The 23,836-nt window shown below is 42.0% G+C and overlaps 1 protein-coding gene across 6 annotated transcripts in view; it reads left to right on the plus strand.

Moving 5' to 3' along the window:
* PLEKHG1 (pleckstrin homology and RhoGEF domain containing G1) overlaps window positions 1-23,836 on the plus strand; it is a 238,680-nt gene that overhangs the window by 78,866 nt on the left and 135,978 nt on the right. The window contains exon 1 of one of the 6 annotated variants that reach the window (XM_054558318.2): window positions 2,952-5,209. The exons of the other annotated variants lie outside the window; for them this stretch is intronic. Coding sequence (XP_054414293.2) covers window positions 5,131-5,209 — 79 coding nt within the window. The 5' untranslated portion in view covers window positions 2,952-5,130. Of the gene's footprint in view, window positions 1-2,951; window positions 5,210-23,836 lie in introns of those variants that run through there. 6 annotated transcript variants of the gene reach the window in all.

A 23,836-nucleotide genomic window follows, 5' to 3' on the forward strand; every position in this document is an offset into this window, starting at 1 on the left:
TAAATAAATAAATAAATAAATAAACAAACAAGTCAGTATAACTATTATGCATAAAGACAAAATGCAGCAAAATAGGTCAATGTGTTCCCTCACTTTTTGCAGCAAAGTGTTTTTTAGTGTTATTTTTAATTGATAATAATTGTGTATATTTATGGGATACAATGTGATGTTTTGATGCATATGTATACATTGTGGAATGATCAAATCAGGCTGTTCTTTGTGGTCAGGACATTTAAAATCCATTCTTTTAGCTCTTTTGAAATCTACAATACGTTACCATTAACTACAGTCACCATGCTGTGTAATGGATCACCAGAGCCCGTTCCTCCTGTCCCACTGAAACTTTGGACCACTTGAACAACATCTCTCCTTGCCCACTCAGGCCCCTCCACCATAGCTGAGTGTTTTAAAACTATTCCCAATGAACACCTAAATTTAAGCAGTGCCTGAATAGTTTTCACAACTCTATAAAGTGAGCAGGGAGAAATCTAACTCCTTATGCCATTAATATATAAACAGGAATTGTTTCACTAGATCTGTGTTAACTTCAGATGCCCTAGTAAACAGGAGTTTTTATATTAGGTTCAGCCTGAATTACCCATCTTGACCTAATCTAACTGATGTAAATGGTAGGAATTAATTTTGTGCAGGCAGGGGTAAAGACTAATCCAGGTCAGTCAGCACCTTGTAATTAATCCACATACTCTTTAAAATAGAGAAAGAAATGTTGGCATACTCTCTGGCTTAAGGTTCTGCACCAATCTAATGTAGAGTTCTAAAATTTTATAGTGTTCACGTTTCAGGGTTGAATTACAAATAACAAAGGCTTTGCTAAAGATGGTTATTTCCAGTGGCCAAATCTTGAGGTGTTGTTAGGAATTGGTTCTAACCAATCATGAGCAAATGAATATGTGAATTAAAGACAAAATATTTCTAGGGGATTTTTAAATATGATTAGAAAACCTGGGTTTTATCATATTAGGTTATCACTGATATTGCAGTTTTAAAACCTGAAATCTCTGAATATCAATTAATTATAAACTAGAAATCAGCCTAAATTCATTACCTTTCATTGCTGAGAAAATAAGTAATAAATCTCTGAAAAAACAATATTAATGAGCAATTTTCTATAAAATCAAAATTTTAAACTCTTATTAAATTGTGTGTGTGAGTGAAAGTGCCATAATGACGTATGGTAGGCTTGCCTTGCTTTGATATAGAGGAGAAAATAAATACAGAAATCATGTTTGTAGGATTTTAAAGGTTTGGCATGAGAAAGCGCCATTGCCTTGACTTTTCTGAGTTGCTCTGTTCTTAATAACAGTTTTTAATATAATTTAACCTAAGTTGTAATCATATAATAAATATTAAGCTCCAAAGAGATATTTAGTTATTTGTTAAATTTCTTGAACTTCATGGCTATGTTCAGCAATATAGCATTTCTCAGGGCAGAGAAGATGTGAATATTAAATGTAAGTAAGGGAGAAATACAGGCAGCTCACTTTTCACCAAAGTGTTCTCTTTGAAGAATCCATAAAATAAAGTAGTTATCATAAAGCAGATGATGTTTTCCCATGGGAATGAGTTCATAATTACAGGCTTGCTTCTTTACCTAATTATAAGCAATAGCATACGTTAAAAAATTACAACAGCTGTGATAGAAATATCACTCACACTAATTATACCAAAGTGCTCAGGGCAGTATAGTTTTTCATTCAGTCATTCAGCAAGCATTCGTTGAGTATGTACTCTGTGCCAGGTGCTGTTTCAGGCTGTGGGAATTTGATGCAGGCATAAAAACACATGCGCTTTCCCCACCACCCCATCAATATATTAAACTAGACTAGTAGGAGAGAAAATATAAATATAAATGAAAATATAAATGAGTCATTAGCTGATCCTGCAAAGGAGATTGAAGAGGGATGTTGGTACAGGGAGGTGGAAAACCAGGATTCTAAGGGGCCATGGTCCCCAAAGGAGGACAGTGCTTAATATGAAAACAGTGGCCAGAAGTATCAGATGCTTTCAAGAAGTTATACACAGAAGAGACTGATAAATACCAGTTGGGTTAAGCAGCATCATATTACAGAGAACTGTTTTGGTTGGGGGTGTGTGCGGTGAAGCGGGGAAGAGATTAGATTGGAGCGAGTTGGGGAAGAGATGAAGACAGTGAGTACAGATAACCCATTTGTAGCTTTTACACTTGAAGGAAGAAGAGGGCTACAGCTGGAGGAGGACACGCTGAGAATCATGGGAAAGTTGCCTTAGATGGGCAAGTTTAAGCACATTTTCCCACCATTAGGACAGACAGAGAGGAGGTGCCCTTGGGAAGTAATGAACATCTCTAGGCAGTAATGCTCATATAGGGTCCAAATTCTATATGAATTTACAAATACATTTTTCATGGATTAACTTATTTTAGCAGAAACCATACATGCATTGGTGTTTCCCCTGCTTTTCTCATATATATGGCCACTGCAATGCTGAGGACTGTAAAGACAGCATGGGAGTTAGCAAGTGCTCAGGTGAATTTTGTGCAACATCCAGTTCAGAACAATTCAGCCTGGGTAGTGGTTATCACCTGGAGAAAAGAAAGGATAATAGGCCAGGCGTGGTGGCTCATGCCTGTAATCCCAGCACTTTGGGAGGCTGAGGCCAGTAGATCAAGAGGTGGAGACCATCCTGACCAACATGGTGAAAACCCCTCTCTACTGAAAATACAAAATTTAGCTGGGCGTGGTGGCGTGTGCCTGTAGTCCCAGCTGCTCGGGAGGCTGAGACAGAAGAATCACTTGAACCCAGGAGGCAGAGGTGGCAGTGAGCCAAGATCGTGCCACTGCCTGGCGACAGAGCATGACTCTGTCTCAAAAAAAAAAAAAAAAAAAAAAAAAGGATAATAGTGGATCGTCTTTTTTTCCCCCTTCTTAAAAAAAGAGTTGTAGAATTTCCTCCATGTTCTTTGTATTGAGAATTCTATATACACAGATGGTTCCACATCCTCCAAATTTAGAAAACCTGTTTTCCCCATCCCCTGGAGTAGTCAGCTTTGCACAGCTATCCTTCCCTAAATGCAGCCCGGAGCAGAGTCCCGGTGGTGTCTGAGAGAACACAGCGATTCGGAGCCAACTTGAGGCCCTGTAGTGCAGGGAGACCCTGAAACCTGTGAATGAGCTTCCTGAACCCAAACTTTGCCGCTCCTCAATTTCTTTTTGGCCTTGAGTACAGAATGGAATTTGCAGCCGTTGATGAAGTACGGCTGAATGGGCCAGGCAGTGATCCTTTAAAGCTAAACCCCACTCTGCAGTGTGCACAGAGCATGGTGCTTTGCAATATGGCTCCACCCCGATTCTAAAAAGTCTGTTAACATAAAGACTCTGCTTTACCTACAGTTGACTCTGCCTCAGTACATCTGGTGAGGGGCAAGCATGATGCCTGCTCCCTAAATCCCCCCTTCCCCCACAGTTAGGCTAAGACCACCTTGCTGAGGCCATGCAGCCTCTGTGCATGGTGAGGCCTGAGCCTGCATGTCTGGGCGTTGTGCTGGCAGGCCCAACGACACTCCAGAAAGAGCCACTCACCTGTGGCAAAGTTGTCAGCAGCTGAGTCAGCTGCCAAAGTAAAAAGTGCACTAAAGCTGCTTACCAGGCCATGATAAAGGCCACCTGCAAGACTGTAAAAGCAAAGTGTGGCACAAAACATTGTGCTGCAAGTGGCCACATGAGAAACCAATGGCCCACACCCACAGTGCCGCATCTGTCAGAAGCCACCATCTCCGGGGGTCATTTTGTTCCTCAAGTGCATGTCCCTGAGCCAGTCCACCAGACATGGAGGCTTGGGGAAAGGGCAGTGAAGACCCTCTCCACCTGGTCAGGTTCTGCCTAGTTTGAGAATTTGAAACCAAGCAGGAAGGCAGAGGGAGACTAAACTCTCATCTTTATTGCCGATAAGCTGACATCGGAGATTGTGTCTCATGTCTAGGTGTGCAGCCATCCTAATACCGAACTCAGAATCGGAAACTTCCTAGATGGCAGGCTGACCTGAGCAGCCCTTCACACACGGGAGCAGACCTTGCACCTGCAGGGGGGAGGCAAAGCGGGTGCTACCAGTGGGCAGCTCTGTGCCCCGAAAGCAAGAGTGCAGCCAGATCATGCCTGCCCAGTTTTCCCTTCCTATGCATGCCAGTCTAATTCCTGAGTCCTGCCCCCAAGAGAGGCATGTGCGGGTTAAAGAGAGACCAGGAGCTCCTGGAGCACCACCCAGATGAGAGAACAGCAGGAGTGAGGATGAAACACGCCACACACAGCCCCACCCTCACCCCAAGACTCCTCCCTGATGTTATAGTAGGAGGTCAAGTATTTGCTACAGAGTTGGATGTCATACTTAATGCTAATGGCTTCGTGCGTATCTTAACAGTTGACAACTACATCATCACAGTTTGACACACGTTTCTTCAATTGGCATGTGTTCTTTGTGCTCAGAACCACATTAGGCCCTAAGAGACTCCAGAGAGACACATGGCCCGAGTCAACCTCATCCTCTGTAGAGGGCAGATGGGGACAGTATTTATGTTTATGAAATTTAGAGAATAGTTGTCAACTCGTCACGATAGGACATTAGCAACAAACCCATGAACGAAAGTTTGTTGTGAGCCACACTGGTCTTTAAACAGCCTTCAGGATGATTCTGGTTTTCTAGATGTGTTTCCTTTCTCAGTGAGTCCCTTTTCATGAGAGGAGAGGGGGTGTATATTACAATAAGACAGGTTCAGGAGGGAAATGACTTCATGGGCTCACTGTTGAGCTGCTTCCCTTTGCATCTCGGAGGAAGGTGTGGTTCACCCACAGCGGGTCCGGTGAAGGAAGCACGTGTGTGTGTGTGTGGAAGGGTGGCGCTGACCTCCCAGGCAGGACATTACCCTTCTTCCTCTTCCTGACAACTGCTGTTCCCACAGCAGTCACGGTCATCGCTTAGCTTCCTGTTGGGGAAAACCTTGGACACTGTGCGTCCACCTGCTATAACTGGCAAACTAAGGATGACAGAGTGTTCAATGATGCTGTTCAACTTGAACCCTGAGTTGACGCACGGACCCCTCTGCGCTAGTATCCAGGGCATAGGACGCCTGAAGGAAAGATGGAGCCATTCTTGGTGGGGCGGAAGAGGCAGGAAACTGCTGCCTGGACAAATCGTATTCTGGGCCAAAGCATCACAGGCGAGTGAAATATGGGACTATTGAGGGGGCCTGGGATGGAGGTAAGATGGAGCGATCCTATGGTTTGGCACCTGCAGCCAGGGTGGTGGCAAGGGCAGTGGCAAGCAGTGGGTTTCATGGAAGGATAAAAGTATCAGGCAGCCTCCTGGGGCAGAGACCGCGGGTAGATGTCCCTGGCCTCCGGGACTGTCTTCACCCAACAATCTATGTGCTGGGTACATACGCTATGCTGGGCACAAAGAAGGCTGTGGTCCATGACTTCAAGAAGCCCTCAGGCTAGTAAATTGGCATCTTCATATTATATCCTTAGATCCAGGCTGACAATGTAAGCAAATGGAAAGCTTTAGAAAATGCAGGCGCCCTGGCACTATCTTAGACCTCATAGAACAGCCATTTCAGAGCAAGTCCTGGGAATCTCCATCCCATTAAGTGCCCCGTGAGGCTTGGGGATAGATAGTTGCGTGAGACAAACTGTTACAAGTAAATCATCGCAACAAAGTGCAAGAAGTACTGTGATTGGCTGTTTAGGGAATGACGAATGCACAAAGGAGGTTCTCCTACGTGGGAAGTCCAGGTGCGGGGTTGGGGACTAGTATTTGAAATTTCAACTGGCTCCATCCGCCTACTTTCTCACATACCTCCATATGCTGTCCGGTGGCTGATGGTCACCATCACCACAGCAGCTGTGCAGGGGTCTCAGTGTCTGAATTTGGGCAGTTTGCTGTGCTTCCGAAATGGTTCTGGCCAACGCCGTGTCTCCCCTTGGACTTCTGATTGGCCCATGGGGGATGAGGATTTTTGGATCTGTGGCAGCAGTAATGATCGAGGCCTCCAAGAAGAGCGCCACTTGGAGGGTGTTAGTAGATTTTTAATAGCCTTCATACTGAGTCCTTTAGATGTGTTTCTTTTCTCAGTGTGTCCCTTTTCATGGCGGGGGGTGGGGGTGTATCTTACCATAAGACAGGTTTGGGGGGGAAATGACTTCATGGGCTTGCTGTTGAGCTGCTTCCCTTTGCATCTCCGGGAAAGGCGTGGGTCACCCGCAGCAGGTCCGGTTAAGGAAGCACGTGTGTGCTTTCAGCATCGCTGCGTTTTCTCTGCCTCCTCACCCTAAGGATGGGGTCAAAGTTGCTTCTGCTTGTCTTGATAGAGGCTCTCTTCAACTCCCTACCACTCCTAATTCTCAGCCCATGCAGTCTCCTGCAGTGGAACACGAAGTTCCAAAGAGATGGTTCCAGGTGAATGCACAGCTGTGTTCCCACCTCCTGATACTGTCTCCAATGAGTGACACTGGGCCGTTCCTCAAGATCTCTCCTTAACCCCCTCTTCCAAGACAAGACCAAACCCCACACTTGAGCACTGGGCTCCCCTGCTCTCTTCCCTGATGCCACCCCACTCCCACAGGGCATGGCCCCAGCAGAAGACAGCTTCAGCCTGTTTTATTGACTCTGGGTGTGACAGGAACAGAGATTTTGAAAGCCTCTTTGCCCTTTTCCCTAGAGAGTAGGTGGCTTTGCCCCTGAGCAGCAATCCCCTGAACCCATCAGAGCCCAGCTCAGCCCTCTGTGGCAGAAGGAGCTTCCTGTGGAAAAGAGGAATCCCACTCCAGTGAGGAAGGAGAGGCACCCAACAAGGAGGCCCAGGACATGTGCCTCTCATCAAGGGCTGCCCCTCCGAGATGGTGCTGCAGGAATCCTGCCCTGAGATTGGGGTGTGGAGAGAATAGAGCCAATAGCTTCCTACTCTTCTACCATTTTAAAACCCCATCCTGCATTTCGACTTTCCCTCTGACCACAGTGATAGTAAAGGTTTTCTGAATTTTGGAAAGGTCAAAATAATAAGGTAAATGTCAACAAAATGAATATGTAGGTGTGTATCCTCAAAATACTCTTTCTTTGGTAAATTGTAGTTTTATTTAAATGTGATCAGTTTTAGGTGATTCGGGGAATTTGCCCACCTCCTGCAGAAACTATCTTGATCTTATTAAATTAAATAAGATGTAACTAGGGAAGGGAGGAAAAAAGAGTGAAATCAGACATGGATCATTCCATCTGTGTAACCTGTAAAAGTCATAACAACAGTAAATAATACCAAAACCTCTCAGGCTGCCTACAGCTAATTCAATCTCAACTTCTACCACCTAGGCTGAATGAATGACAGCATACAGAGATGGCTAAGGGATTCTAGAACTTTCTAGAGCTACTTGCTCCTCCCCCTGCTTTAATGCAGTCATTGGTCACTGCCCAGTGGGCACCTGGCACCTGACCAGTAGGGGGCACATGGGAGCAGTGTCCTATATGAGCTCGGCTCAGGCACCAGCTGGTCAGGATGAGGCACCTCTACCTGGGCTCCACAGGAGAGCTAATTAGGTCATTGGATTCGATTCATCTTTTAAAAGTCTTTGAGAGTTTACTTGATTGGGATTTTTATTAAATCGCTTAACCAACTTTCCTCATTCTCAAATGCCAGTGTAATTCTGTGAACACTCCAAACATTAGAAATAGTTTTCTTATATTGTAAACAAATTTTGTTTATGTAGAAGATGGTTCTCTTTGGAAAAACAATTGCCTGAAAGCTCTTCCAGTTTAGCAAGGAAAATAGTCTGAGAAAAGAGAAATAGGTATGCAGGTACATGCCCCGCCTCAGCCCTCCCACACGTGGTCATTTTTGCTTGTTGAAAAATTAGACTTTAAGTAAAAAATGAAGCATCGAAAATGATCCCTCATATAAAGGAGACTGTGCTTTTATGATATTGGCCTTTCTCTTCTGTTGATTGACTTTATTCCTATTCATTTTTATGTTTCCTGTTGTCTGTTTTTCTCTTGTCTCACCTCCCAAGCTTTCTTTCCCTGGGCCTCCCGAGGGAGGTCTGACAACACAAGAAGGATGAGAATGTGGGCGGGAGATGAGGGCGGGAGGAACTGCCCGGACCTGTCAGCCTTGGGTGTAGCACCTGCAAGGAGGACATGATTCTCCTGCAGTGACAGCCTGACCGGGCCTCCCCACCCACCAAGGCAGGACCACGGCGACCTGGGGAGCATGCTGCCAGCAGCTATGGTGGGGGCTCTGATCAGAGGATGGAGGAATCGAAGCTCTCCTCAAAGGGCTGAGTCAAAACATCTTATCCCACCGAGCCAAGATGGAATTCCAATTCAGGGTATGTTTGACACCTTGATGTGACTGTGTAGCCCTTTGTAAAGGGTTCAGAGGGTGATCATGAGCTTATAAGCTTTTCTCCACCTTCAAATGGAATTGACAAATCCGGAATCTGTTTTTCTTCTCAGGTTATCATAAATTGTGACTAATTTTACTTGTGGGAGGTCTATTTTCCTTTCCTAATCAAAGACTTCAGTAGTCAGGTAATACCTTCAGTAGTCACATAGTAAAAGATTATTACTACCTTCTTTTTTTCCAGAGCTTTTATTTTAAGATGGAATTCTTGTTCTGTGGTATTTGTGTTTGCCCAGTAGGATGAAAAAGGCGTACTTGCTTTTGGCAAATTTTAGTCTAAATCGCATCACTTTATTATGTCTGGAATGGGAGATGGGGAGAGTACTTAATTTCTGGGTTTTCTTGGTAATTCTTTTTATTTTCTGTTTTGTTACTATTGTTTTGAGGCAACAATAGAACTAGTGACAAAAATATAGCTTTCTTGTTAACTTAGTTCAAAGGGTTATTATGGCCTTTTTCTGAATAAATTTTCATTAGAATGAAATACTTTGGAAATACCTGACCTCGTTCTCTTCTGTCTGGACCTTGGACTCCTTAATGGTACTTACTAGAAGGGAGCTCTTTGGTCTTGCCGACGATAGACCCATGGGAGGAACACAGTGCCAGCTGAGGAAGCAAGTCTGAGCCCAGAAGTCATAGACTCCCAGGGGCTCTCAGAGCTGGCCGGCTGCCCCTCCATGCTCTCATCTGACCCCATGCCCTGCCAGTTTCCTAGGGAGTAAACACAAGTGTTCTTGCATTTCAACAAATATGTATTGAAAGCAAATATATACCAGACATTTTTTTAGCCAGTGGCATGCTCTGATCTATAGCTAATCTACTTTTAAGAGGTATAAAAAACAAATGTTATCATCTGTTTTGTTTGGACAGTGGTTTCCAGCCATACTTTTCAGGCTGACTATATTCAAGAAGAGTCCAGCCAAGAAGCTCTTTTGAAAATCGCCTGATAAGTATTCATTGCAAGATAGCAAATTTGTCACTTAACCAGGTATCCAAAAGGGACAAGGCTGTTCTGTGTTCTTAACTGCCAAAGGATGAGTGATTATTTGTAAACCCTAGGCATTCAGTAGGAAGTGCGAATCACAGTATTTAAAAAATTAATCATCTGATTTTGCTCCTTTGCTTCTCAGATGAGAAAACAGAGCTCAGGGAAGTTGATTACTGAGCTTCAGGCACCACAGCCGATAAAGTGGCAAAGCAGGCCTGGAATCACATGTCCCAGACTCTTAATCTTACATTTTCTTTCTTTTTTTTTTTTTTAATTTTATTTTTTGAGATGGAGTCTCACTCTGTCACCCAGGCTGGAGTGTAGTGGCGTGATCTTGGCTCACTGCAACCTCCGCCTCCCGGGTTCAAGTGATTCTCATACCTCAGCCTCCTGAGTAGCCGGGATTACAGGCATGCTCCGCCATGCCTGGCTAATTTTTGTATTTTTTAATAGAAACAGGGCTTCACCATATTGGCCAGGCTAGTCTTGAACTCCTGACCTCAGGTGATCCACCTGCGCTGGCCTCCCAAAGAGGCCTTCTCTCTTTGGGATTACAGGCGTAAGCCACCAAGCCCAACCATTTAATCTAACATTTTCTCTCTTATCTCATACTCTCCTGATAAATTTGACAAATTTCTGTAACAATATTCAGAGCTTTGCAAGGTAACAAAGTAAAAACATAGTAAAAACTATGCTAACATGTAGGAGATTTTTTTAAAAACAGTGTATTGAGATATAATTCACATGCCGCACAATTTACCATTTAAAGTGTACAATTCAATGGTTTTTGATATATTACATTATTTACTTTTTAAGCTGTGGTAAAATATACATAACATAAAATTTGCCATTTTAACCATTTTAAATGTACAATTCAGTGGCATTAGTTATATTCACAATGTTATACAACCATCACCAGTATTTTTATAATTTTTTATCGCCCCAAACGAAAATTCTGTAACCATTAGGCAGTAACTCTGTTCTCCTCTTGTCCTGTCTTTGATAACTTCTAATCTATTTTCAGTCTCTATGAATTTGCCCATTCTCCTCTGGGAATTTACTAGACATTTTGTATGAGTGGAATTATCTAATATTTATCCTTTTCTGTTTGACTTATTTCAGTCAGTATAGTATTTTCAAGACCCATCCATATCAGAAGTTCATTTCATTTTATGACTAATGAGATGGTCTATTCTAATTCCCTTTTATTTCATTCTCTCTCCTTTTAGTACACTTTAATTTCCAACCTGGTCATGAAATCCTTTAAGTATTTTTCAATCTACTGGTATTTTTATATTTAAGTTATTTAAATACAACTTAAATGTGAAGAGACTCTTAGGAAGGTGTTTATTTTCAGTTAGTTCTTTAAAGGCAGGAACCATATGTTAATCTTGGTTAAAAAAATATTTTTGTCTCTAACACTTAGTCCAGGACCTGGCATAGAATAAATACTTAACAAATTTATCCTGAGATGGACAGATGGATGATTCTTAAGGTTTACTTTTACGTTTCACATTTTGGCCGGGCGTGGTGGCTCACGCCTGTAATTCCAGCACTTTGGGAGGCCGAGGTGGGTGGGTCACCTGAGGTCAGGAGTTTGAGACCAGCCTGACCAACATGGTGAAACCCCATCTCTACTAAATACAGAAGATTAACCGTGCATGGTGGTGCATGCCTGTAATGCCAGCTACTCGGGAGGCTGAGGCAGGAGAATTGCTTGAACCCGGGAGGCAGAGGTTGCAGTGAGCTGAGATTATGCCATTGCACTCCAGCCTGGGCAACAAGAGCGAAACTCTGTCTCAAAAAAAAAAAAAAGAAAAACAGAAGAAGAAGAAGTAATATGGTCTTTGAGCTTTAGTTCTTCATTCTCTGGAATAATATTTTCTTTTGACATTAAAATTTATAGTTGCAATTGTTTCCCACTCCATAGAATTGGTAAATATAAAATGGCCATGTGTTGAATAATATAAGCATTTTACTGTGCCGTGTCAAAAGTGAACTTAGGAAATCTGACAATGGCTAGTTCCTGCCTTTAGTGACCTTTTGATGGTGTTTACTACCGAGGGTGATGGGAGTCTCCTGGCTGCTCAACAGTGTGACTTGAGACAGGTTCTTTAAACTCATAACTGCTCGTTTATTTATTTTATTTAATTTTGGATTTTTTAAATCTTATTTTTCCATAAGTTATTGGGGATACAGGTGGTATTTGGTTACATGAGTAAGTTCTTTAGTGGAGATGTGTGGGATCCTGGTGCACCCATCACCCGAGCAGCATACACTGCACCATATCTTGGCCCCACCAACATGATTACTGTTTCTCAGTGCTGGACTCAGGAACTGACAGCAGTCAAGCCAAAACAGAAGCTGCTACTACTTCAAGAAGCCTTTTCACACCTTACTAGAGTGAGGAAACGGAACACAGAGGTTTATTTCAGTGGTTCATAGTTTTCACCTCCAAATATCAAATGTGACTATACTTCTCTAATGCTTCTGTCCAAATAAAGTAAGCATGCATATATCTGTGTGTGAGTAGCCTGCCATTCAGCACACTAAAACGTGCCCTTCCTGGGCTTCAGGTATTTCAAAAGGTGTGGAGGATGTGAGAGGAAGGGTGCAAAATGAAACCCTGGATTAGGAGTGAAAATTATTGTAGGATGTCTTTACTGGAGATGATTTCCCAACTCACTCTCTCAAAGATCTAATCAGGAACAAACATTTGCACGTTTTATGTTGCAAACAAGTTATTTGGTTTGTTGAGTGGAATCACGGTTATTTTCGTGCCTGTGTGATTTCAGGAATTCTGTTCTCCTGCTTTTGGAAAGCTGCTTCAGCTCACAGATCCCTGCCTCCTGTGAACACCAGAATATGGGCTGTGTTGCTCTTCCACAACCCAGCGCATGCATTGTTCACTTTCCCCATAGTCCTCCCTCATCTGGATGATGAACCCAGTTAGAGTTCCATGGCCTGATACTCTCTAAATCCACCATGGCGGCTGTCCTACACAGAGTTGGCACACAGTGAATATAGCAGTGACTTCAGAAACCTGAAATACTAATATTTATCCTTTTCTGTTTGACTTATTTCACTTAGTATAGTATTTTCAAGACCCATCCATATCAGAAGTTCATTTCTTTTTATGACTAATGAGATGGTCTGTTCTAATTCCCTTTTATTTCATTCTCTCTCCTTTTAATACACTTGAATTTCCAACCTGGTCATGAAATCCTTTAAGTATTTTTCAATCTACTGGTATTTTTATATTTAAGTTATTTAAATACAACTTAAGTGTGAAGAGACTCTTAGGAAGGTATTTATTTTCAGTTATACTTCAGGGATGAGTGAAATAATGTTATAAAGGACAGAGCCTGGTTTTTATATATGGCCTGTGTAATCTGTCTTGATGCTTTGTAAGCCAAACCAGATACTTAAGTTATTATTGCTTTTTACATTTCAAAGGCCTACAGACTACCTTTGGCCTAAATATAAAATAATAATTTCTGTCTGTAGAGCTGTATACCCTGTAGTCGAAAAGAAAGCCCTTCCTTCCTCATTTCTTAGTGACAGCCTATAATCATCTCTGAGCAATTTTTAAGATTTTTTCTAAATCACCATTTCCGTCATTATGTCGGCTGGGGAAGAGTCTCTTCTTCTATCAATAGAATGGTTCTCATTCCTTCCCAAGCCCAACCACCCACCTTGTGAGAAGAGGTCGTTGTAAATCTCAGCCAACTTTCTTTTTCAACAATTATGTTAGGAGAAATGTCAGATGATAAAATCATTTAATCACCAAATATTTACTGAGGACTTGGGAAAAGTTTTGAGGAGCCACTGGAGAGAATATGACTGAACCACTGTAAGTTCTACCCAAACTCTGTTTCCTCATTCACTTCCAGCCTAGGCTTGAAGGAACAAGAGACCAGGGGTGGATCCAGGTTCCTGTCCAGCTGGGACATGGCCCATTTCCTTTGTCAGGCCTGGGAGCAGTTTGAGGAAGCCTAGTTAGGCATCTGTCAATCCCAACTGAAGTCACTTTTTATATGGGGTGAGGAATTTTTAACCTCACCCCATATAAGGCCTAGCAACTTCAGGCATGAGTAAAATAAAGACTGAGAAATTGCACATCACAACTTAATGTTTGTTGTGTTTATGTACTGAAAGTATTTTATGTTTGTAAACTCAAAATTAACCCCATTTTATAAATAATGGTAATGACTATAATGCTTTAAAATAATTTACTGTATCTGTCACTGTTTTCTGATGGAATTTAATAGACTCTTGTACTCTTAGTTTACTTCAGATCAACAATGCAACTCTTTTCCCATATTTCTTCATGATTAACTATGTAATTATCATTTGATAAAAGCCTCTTATTTTAATTAGAATAATATGATCATGGGCTGATGATTCAATAAATATTCACTGAGCAGCTGCTATGTGGAAAACTAATGGCATGCTGGAAAGAAAAGAATTTTTCCTAAGGCTTGTCCTTGACCTCAAAAAAGCATTTGTGATCTAGAGAAGACAAATTTAAAGAAATGCTGCAAGTATAATATGAATAGGCAGAATTAAATAAGTACTAAATGAATATCAGAGGGAAAAAAATGCTAATTTTAAGGGAGAGTATAGAGTAAGCAGAATTTGAATGGAGCCTTCCAAACCATTGAGGATACTTTCAACTCTGAAATTTGGGCCAAGAGAAAGTAAATACTTGATTTTGTCACACTTTCAGTCTCTTTTAACTCATGAAGTTTCTACTAAGTCAAACTGAAATTAATTAGTTACACTGTCAGAGCGAGTGCGTTGGTGATTTCTCTGTGTAGAAAACAGTGGAAAGGCCATCCAAGGGCAGGCATTAGCATAAGCAAAGGCACAGAGGAATGAAACCAAATGACATTTGGGGGAATGTTAAGATGTCCATATGGCTGAAGTTCCAGGTCAGAACATAGAAGGCCTTAAATGTCAAGATAAGGAGCTTGGACTTAATATGTAGACCTCAGGGAACTGTTCCTGCGGTTGGATCACTTGAGGTCAGGAGTTCGAAACCAGCCTGGCCAACATAGTGAAACACCATCTCTACTAAAAATACAAAAATTAGCCGGGTGTAGTGGTGCGCACCTGTAGTCCCAGCTACTCGGGAGGCTGAGACAGGAGAATCACTTGAACCTGGGAGGCGGAGGTTGCAGTGAGCCAAGATCACGCCACTGCACTCCAGCCTGGGTGACAGAGCAGGACTCTGTCTCAAAAAATTAACAAACAAACAAAAAACCTATGTGTGACTTATTTGGTGTCTCTCTGCTTCCTGGAAGTTGCTTCTCAACTTTTGGCTTCTCTCTCTGATCATTCTGACTCTGGGATTTGAAAGCTCTTGTGTCAGCAAACAAAATCCACAGCGGCTTTCTTCTTCCCTTTGAATGATCAGCCAGTGATTCAATTTGCCCTTGGAATAATCTCTGAATTCCCTGGGATAGACTCTGAGGTCCTGCATCAGTAACCACCTTCTCTTTGGTCACACTGGAGCACAGCTCCGTGGTTCAGGCTAACCACTACCCCATGTGTTTCGTCTCTCCTGGCCTGGCTCTGTTCTCCAACAGTTGGCTGCTTTCTCACCCGCTCTAAGCACATCCTCACCCATCACCTCCTTCCAGAGCCAGCTCGATGCCCAGCCCTTGGGAAAGCATATATGGCCCATGTTGTTATGTTCATAAATCATACAGCAGCATCTCTGGAGTGTCTCCTTTGCACAAGGCTATGAGAGGAATGCACAGTCGTGAGTGGCCCAGGTCGGGATGCAGGGACCTCATGACTAGCTCGAGAGGCAGAGCAAAATGGCAAAAGATGCAAACAGCACTTCAAGAGAATGGAAGCTGTGTCGCGTGATAGTTTAGAAGTCATTCCCAGCCAAGTCGGGACAGGCTTTGTGTATAGCTACTGCTTCCGTCATCTTCATCTTTGTATATGCTTCTGGGAGTTTACATGGGAGGCTTTGAATCCTTGACTGTGATCCATTCAGAGACAGGCAGCATGGATCTAGTTTATAAGAACCTTTGCCAATGAACATGGCAGAATTTTCTGTTTTATATCTGCCATTAGTTGTTAGGTGGGGACCGTCCCTGTCCTGGCATGCAGGACTCTGCTACCGGAAATTATTATAGCATACAGAGTAAGAGTTCCAGTCCCATACTTAGACTGTCTAGGTTCAAATGCCAGTTTCACTCCTTACTAGTTGTGTGAATTTGAAAATTATTTCATCTCTCAGTGCCTCATTTTTCTCAAGTAGGGATGATAGTAATATCTGCCTTTTAGAATTGTTGTGAGCATTCAGTGAATTAATTTAAAAAGAAAATGTTTCAAATAGTGCCTAGCTGGGCACGGCGGCTCACAGCTGTAATCCCAGCACTTTGGGAGGCCGAGGTGGGTGGATCACCTGAGATCCGGAGTTGGAGACCAGCCTTGTCAACATGGTGAAGCCCCGTCTCTACTAAAAATACAAAAATTAGCCCAGTGTGGGGGTGGACGCCTGTAATCCCAGCTACTTGGGAGGATGAGGCGGGAGAATTGCTTGAACCCAGGAGGCAAAGGTTGCAGTGAGCTGAGATGGTACCATTGTACTCCAGCCCGGGCAACAGTGAGACTCTGTCTCAAAAAATTAAAAATAAAAATAAAAAATAAAATAGTGCCTGGCACATAGTAAGTACTCAAAAAATGTTAGCTATAATGATTTATATTATTAAGTAGTCCTTATGACTGTTTGGTTACCATCTTTTTAAGTGTTTTCTAGTGAATTCCTAGTAACTGGAGCTGCAGTTCTTAGTAGCTGGAGTTATCAACATATCTGCCTTCTGTGCTAGTAAATTTTTATACATCTAAAGTTTTAAAACCTCTGCATAAACATTCCCCCTGGAAAACTAGAATCAATGGTATTTTATTATTCCTACATTGACATTTTAATAGCCAAGAATGGCTTTTAAAAGAATTAGGAAGACACATGGCATCTGTCAGTCTTGATATCGTAGTTCCTGTTATGTTTCTGTTTCCATGTGAACCCTGTTTTTTCAAAAGTTTGTAAGTCTTTTGCTCCATGGTGAGATTCAGCAACAAGTTTCTATTCCAAAGAACAATATTTATCCTACTTAAACCTACTCTGGTTTCCATTTTCTTTGCTCAATGGTTTATGCTTCTAGAACTTGAATTCTGTTTGATGTTTTTGCAAATACAATTTTTCATATTTGGTAATTTTGAAAAACTTAAAAGCTCCAAGTCTAGCACGTTGTCCTTTGATTTTTAGGTAGTGAGCTGCTTAATTTGGTTTTAATTTAGGATAAGGGTTTAGAAAATATTAGGAATTCACTAGAAATATATGTCTGTTCTGCAAACTAGGATCCTAGGCTGTATTGGGTGTTTCTTCCTTACAGAGAAAAGAGCTGATTCTACTTTCCTTGAAAATTTAAAGTATAGGGCAGTGGTTAAGAACACTAAAATCCTGGCTCTTCTACTTAACATTTGTGTGATCTTGGACTTCTGTAGCTTGCCTAAGCCTCGAATTGCCCATCTTTCAAATGGGAACAATGGAATTCTCCTGAGGACTGGATGAGACCATTTATGTCAGTTGCTTGCAGCAGTGCCTAACAAACATGCACACCAAAAAAGTCAAAAGAAAAACAAACAACAAACAAAAAAGCCATGCACACCCAAATGTACATTATTATTGTTTCACAGAGGTCTGACTCCAGAGTTTCTCTCATGAACTGTATTTCTGGTTGTTGATATTTTCTTGTAACAAGATGGGCCCTCCTTGAATGGAGGAGGATTTTGTGTTGTAAATAGCTGTGAAGTGACTAAGTAGATGTTGTTAAGTCATACTCGTCAGGAAGAAAGGGCAGGAAAATATAAAAATAATTCAGACTTAGAATCTTTACCTTAAAAATGTAATTTTTTACTTTCTTGGCCACTTTCACAACAAGTCAAATGAAATGGAGATATTCTTCATAGAAGTTACATGGAGGGGGCAGACGACTGGTATCCAAAACCCTGGCTCTATGTCAAGGTTGTGATGAGGAAGAATTCAGATCAAAGAGACTATTTTAGGATGTCTTCCCTCTGTCAATAGTTCTTAAAGTCCACTATCCTTTAAATGATTTATTTGACAGCTTAGGTTGAAAGTCCCTGGGAAGCCTGGCAGAGGAACTCGTCCTAAGGCCAGGAGACCCAGGATAGAGCTGCAGCCGGGGAGAAGCAGAGGGCTCTTTGAGCGACGTCTGCTTCCCCCTCTCCCTGAGGCCCAAAGCCACTTCAGGGCCTGCAGCGATGGCAGCCTGCCAGCTTCAGAAGAAAATCTGCAGTTTTCCATTTGAAATTAGAGGATGACACTTAGACATTTGATCATCTTGCATTAAACACTTTGAATATCTCATTACACACACACACGGCGCACACACGCACTTTCTCCCTTCTTCAAGAATGCATTAGCATTGGTTCTGGTGGTCTGTTCTTCTTCAGCCCCGTTAATCTGACTTTGTGGGTGTGTTTCATAACAACAGCGTCTCCATGCAAACTGCACAAAAGGAATCTTCAACCAACCAGAAGTTGGAAATGAATAATTGGTTCACGAGCATAATTTTACAAGTGATTTTTTTAAAGTCTAGAGATACCAGAAATTATTTGTGAGAGGGAAAATGTCTCAAGGTAAGTATATTTTAAAAGTATTCCCGTGTGCATGAGACTGAATCCCCTGGGGTGGTATGGTGGCTTTAGAAATCAAACTATAGGGCCGGGGGCAGTGGCTTATGCCTGTAATCCCAGCACTTTGGGAGGTCAAGGCAGGTGGATCACTTGAGGCCAGGAGTTCAAGACCAGCCTGGCCAACATGGTGAAATCCCATCTCTACTAAAAATACAAAAACAGTAGCATACACCTGTAGTCCCAGCTACTTGGGAGGCTGAGGCACGAGAATTGCCTGAACCCGGGAGACAGAGGTTGCAGTGAGCCAAGATGGTACCACTGCACTCCAGCCTGGGCAACAGAGTGAGACTCTGTCTAAAGAAAAAAAAAAAGAAGAAGAAGAAGAAGTACTTTTAAATACATGAATGCTTCTGAGCATTTTAAAATTTCCCCAGGAGATAAAATAGAATATATGTGATGATTTGATTCTGAAAGAGTAGAACCATTACAAACAATTTGTAAATTCTCAAGCTTTAAGAAGGTAGATAAAATGGTAAAGTTTCCACTGCTGAGCCCTACCAAAGAGCTTGTCATGTTGTAGGCAAAGGAGAGAGCAGTGAGCTTGGACTCAGGCCTGTGCCTAGGAAGACTATCTTAGCTCTTGAAGCTTCCTTGGAATTTTTGAAAGGTTGTGGAGCTTAAGGCACTAGCCTTAAAGAAGTGAACCCTGAGTGGAGGAGATTTAAGGACAGGCAACTGGGAAGTAAGTCGGGTGCCTAGGAATTGGGCAAGTGGCCCTGGTGTGGTCTTGAACAAGCTTCTCCTATTTCAGAATCTCGCTGAAGGCCGGCCCTGGGAGGGGAGCCCAAACCAGAAGTTTGGTTGGTCATTCAGAATTCAGATGGTCCCAGCAGGGGCATCAGCTTTTTGTGTACAACTGGAAGAGAGTTTGGCTTCTCCATGTATTGAGACATCTGTTTACTCTGGCCAGCCTCCTGCTGGAAGATTGACACAGACAGTCCCATGCTGTGCAAAGGGAAGATGCTGTGTTTTGTTTCCTAATACCAGAGCAGCTTTCTTACAGTGAGGAATCACAAATGTCCCCACATCTCTACCTGCTTAAGAAAGTGATTCTGGTCCTCTTTGATAGATCCTGAAGAATCTGCTTAAGAGTTTCTGAAGACATTTTGTTATTCTGGTGGTGGTGTTTTTTTGGTTGGTTTTTTGTTTGTTTGTTTTTAAAGAATGTTATGGATAAAGACCAAATGTTGGCTAATGCATCAAACAAGTAGATCAGTTGTAAAGTATGGGTTGAAATGCTTGGGACCACAAGTGTTTTGTGTTTCAGATTTTTTTTTGGATTTGGGAATATTTGCTTTACATAATGAGATATTTGGGGGATGGGACCCAAGTCTAAATATGAAATTCATTTAGGTTTCCTATATACCTCATACATGTAGCCTGAAGGTAATTTTTTACATATTTTAAATTTGGCATGAAACAAACTTTTTGTTAAGTACTTACATGTAGTGTTTCCTATGTGTGGAGTTACCCACTTGGGAGTCATGTAGATGCTCAAAAAATTATGGATTTTGGAGCATTTTGGATTTTGGACTTTTGGATTAGGGATGCTCAAGCGGTACCTCAGGTTATATCAATTTTGAAAGATACCAATGTTGATCATGTTATGACAATTTTGTTAGTTAAGGAAGTTGTTAGCATATAAAGGGTTTGACTACCTAACCTGATTGCGTGTGTATACACTACTATATATATACACACACACACACACACATATGTACATGAAAAAGTATGCTCAAGGAAGACTATTTTGGCACTTTTAACAAATTGATTACACTATAACAAATACAGTAATGGGAGCTGCTAAAGATTATTTGGGGAAGTGAAACAAAATACAAGTACCTCCTGTAATGCAACTGTAGGCCAGACGATATATAAAGTTCTCAAGCTCTCCTTGTGTGTTCTTTTCCAACAGTTGTGCAGGTTGTTTGTATGTCTGGGCAGGGTTAGGTGGGTTTAGAATCTGTGTATTTTAAATTTCCAGTTCACCTCTTTAAAAGACGCTAAGTGTCTTCACTAATAAGCATTTGTATTTGCAAATGATTCAAAAACAGGTTGATTTGATTATAATTGTTAAGCTCAATCTTTGAAAAACAATGAAGTTTGTTTAAGGGAGTTCTATTAATACAATGCATTTGCTTGATATGTATCCTTTTCTCATAGCTGGTACAAAGGCATATTTCAAAGTAACATTAAATGAGATGAAATTGGTGATCTTGTTTGTTGCTTTTACATTACCTTTTTACGTCTTCACGACCAAAATATAACTGTCCTTAAAACTGGTGAAATCTGAATGTACCCTGTGGACTGGACCAATGTCAGTTTCTGTTATTATACTACAGATATGCAAGATGTTATTGTTGAAAACTGAGTGAAGGGTACAGGAGGGCCCTTTGTACGTTTTTGGTTTTGTTTTGTTTTTGCAGTTTCTTATAGATTTATACTTATTTCAAAATAAAAAGTGCAAACAACAAAAAGTAACTGTTCTCTAGAACTCTTACCTGAAGTCTCTGGTGCCTGGCAGGGATTCAGAAAAGACACTCTGATTCAGCCTTAAGTGACTGCCAAGCATTAAGTCCTGTGAGGTTTCCCTCGTGCAACAGATATTGTCTTGTAGATGTTGGTGCTCCAGAAGTGCTCCTTGAGTGCCATTGTCTCCAAACCACCTTGCTAATGGGGAAGAGACATTTTAGACTCTGAGGTCTGTACTTACTCAGGTCACACCCTTTGCCCTACCTATATGCCCAGGTAGGTGGCCAAGCCCTGGGTTCCCCTAAATATTAGGAACAGTGACATTGAGAACAAGCGATGTTCTGTGAGCCCTTAGTATGTGTCTGGCTCCGTCATACCATAGGCCTGTTAAATCACTTAAGCCTCAGAACACCCCGCGAGGCCATGAAAATTAAGCCATTTTAAACACAGCAAGTTTAAACAATAATTCGGTGGTGTTTCTACTTTCAAAATAGTTTATTAGGGATCTTAATGAAGGCCATGGATCCTCTTAGCTAAACAAATAAACTAAATTTCTTTTGAATTACAGTGTCAACAAAAGAAAACTTTGAAATTGTCTGATCGTCCTTCCCTTCTGAGGATAAAGACTGGCAATTATCCACGGCCCCTGCTATTTTTGCTAACTCCTGCTATGTTTAGCATTGATAGAGCCAAATTTTAGATCACTGGTTTCGGTAAATAGCTCATAGTGAGACTAATGTTTACTCAGCAGACAGTGAGTTCCTATTGCTTCAAATTGGTTTTGCGCTGGGGAAGATGGAGAGGGACATATGGAAGGACCCAATATTACAGTGAATCGGGGTGAACCTGCCAGAGAGAAGCCTCCTGTATGTCTCAGCTACAGGAGAAGGAGGCCAGGAGACCTTGCCAGGCCGACCAGCCTCCCTCAGCCCCTTACTGCTACGGAGCAGCGATGTCCACCATTGATCTGGAAGATGCACAGTGAGGCATGCAGAAGCCTCATTCCGGAGCAGCCACAGACTGAGGAAGTCACTAATTCCCAAAATGTGTCCCCAGGACCAGCAGCATCAACCATCTGCGAACTTGCTAGAAATCCTCAGGCCCTACTCCAGCCCTACCAAATCAGAGACCTGGGTCTAGGACCCAGCAGTCTGTGTCTTACCAAGCCTCCAGAGGGACTCCCATGCTAGCTAAGGTGTGAGAACCCCTGGGCTAGAGAACCTGGGGTGATCCTCTTTCCAGGCTTCAGAGCCTATGAAAGGAAAGATTTTGGTTAAACATATTTACTTTGGGCCCCCCTTCACCCCCAAGGCACATATTTGAGATTCTCTAATTCTGTACATCTGTGATATAAACACACATATCTGGCAGTATTGAAAAGTGATTAAGCTCTGAAATCTAACCGCCTGGGTTCAAATTTGGGGGCCTCTACTTCCTAGCATTGCACATCTAAGCAATCTGATGAGCTTGCTGTGCTTTGAGCTCTTCATCCATAAAGTGGAGATGGTAGCACCCCTGTCCTAGGAGAGGGTTGTAAGGAATTAGTCTAATACAAGCAAAACAGCATCTGGCACTTAGGAAGTACTCACACATTAGCTAGAGTTAGGGTTTGGGTACTTCTCTCTCTCTCTAAACAATTCGGAAACTTTGAGGATGGGGGTTATAGCTTGTACAGCTTTATTTCCCATATTTGGGTTATATATTAAAAATGCTCTTAAATACTTGCTAAAGAAATAAGAAATCACTGGTGTTAAAATTTTATATTTAGGCTGGGTGCGATGGCTTATGCCTGTAATCCCAGCACTTTGGGAGGTTGAGGTGGGTGGATCACTTGAGGTGAGGAGTTTGAGACCCGCCTGGCCAACGTGATGAAACCTTGACTCTACTAAAAATACAAAAATTAGCCAGGTGTGGTGGCGGGCGCCAATAATCCCAGCAACTCGGGAGGCTGAAGCAGGAGAATCACTTGAACCCGGGAGACAGAGTTTGCAGTGAGCCACGATCACACCACTGCACTCCAGCTTGGGTAACAGAGTGAGACTCTATCTCAAAAAAAAAAAAAAAAAAAAAAAAAAAAAAAATTATTGATAGGAAGGCCCTACATTGAGTTATATCTATAGATAACCTGGAAGCTGGATTTGTAAAGAATAAGCAGTAATTCTTTATATATATATATTTTGTTTTTATTATACTCTAAGTTCTAGGGTACATGTGCACAATGTGCAGGTTCGTTACATATGTATACATGTGCCATGTTGGTGTGCTGCACCCATTAACTCGTCATTTACATTAGGTATATCTCCTAATGCTATCCCTCCCCCCCTCCCCTCACCCCACAATGGCCCCGGTGGATGATGTTCCCCTTCCTGTGTCCAAGTGTGCTCACTGTTAGGAAGACATTGAATGTTCATACAAATCTAGTGATGGGGATGTGTGTGAGACCTGTGACTGTTTCCATGTTGTAACTTAAAAAAAAAAAAAAAAAGAAAATTAGTTTCGACTTAACTGTATTTGGGACTCTTTAAGCCTTTTGAAGCTAGTCTATCCATAATAGGAAGTAAATTAATATGAATGGGTGTATTTTAGGGGCCATGCATGCACCATGATGAATGTTGACCAAGCATTATGTCATTTAAATCAAAAGGTAACTCTGTCAAATGAGACGGTTCCCCTGATTTTAAAGAGACTGAGATCGACTGAAGTTAAAATCTATGATCATACAGTAAGTCACAAGTCAAAGACTGGAAACTTGTATCTCACTCCATAATTCACCCTTTAGTATCTCACTAGTTGAGCCATTATACTTTTAAAATATAAAACTAAATTTTCAACAAATGAGGCATGAACATCTTTTGCCACTTCAGAAACACAACTGGACAATACAGTGGTTGTTAAAGTTACGTAGTAGGCTGGGCGCGGTGGCTCATGCCTATAATCCCAGCACTATGGGAGGCTGAGGCAGGCGGATCACGAGGTCAGGAGTTCAAGACCAGCCTGCCCAGCATGGTGAAACCCTGTCTCTACTAAAAAATACAAAAATCAGCTGGGCGTGGTGGCACATGCCTATAATCCCAGCTACTCAGGAGGCTGAGGCAGGTTTTAGCCTCGTAATAAAGAAAATCATGAAGTCCCTTCCCACTTCTCTCCTTTCCTAACTCCTTCCTGTAAGTTTATCAAAATGAAAGCAGGTGAGGATG

Source organism: Pongo abelii, chromosome 5, assembly GCF_028885655.2.
Source record: "Pongo abelii isolate AG06213 chromosome 5, NHGRI_mPonAbe1-v2.0_pri, whole genome shotgun sequence".
Lineage (NCBI taxonomy): Eukaryota > Metazoa > Chordata > Mammalia > Primates > Hominidae > Pongo > Pongo abelii.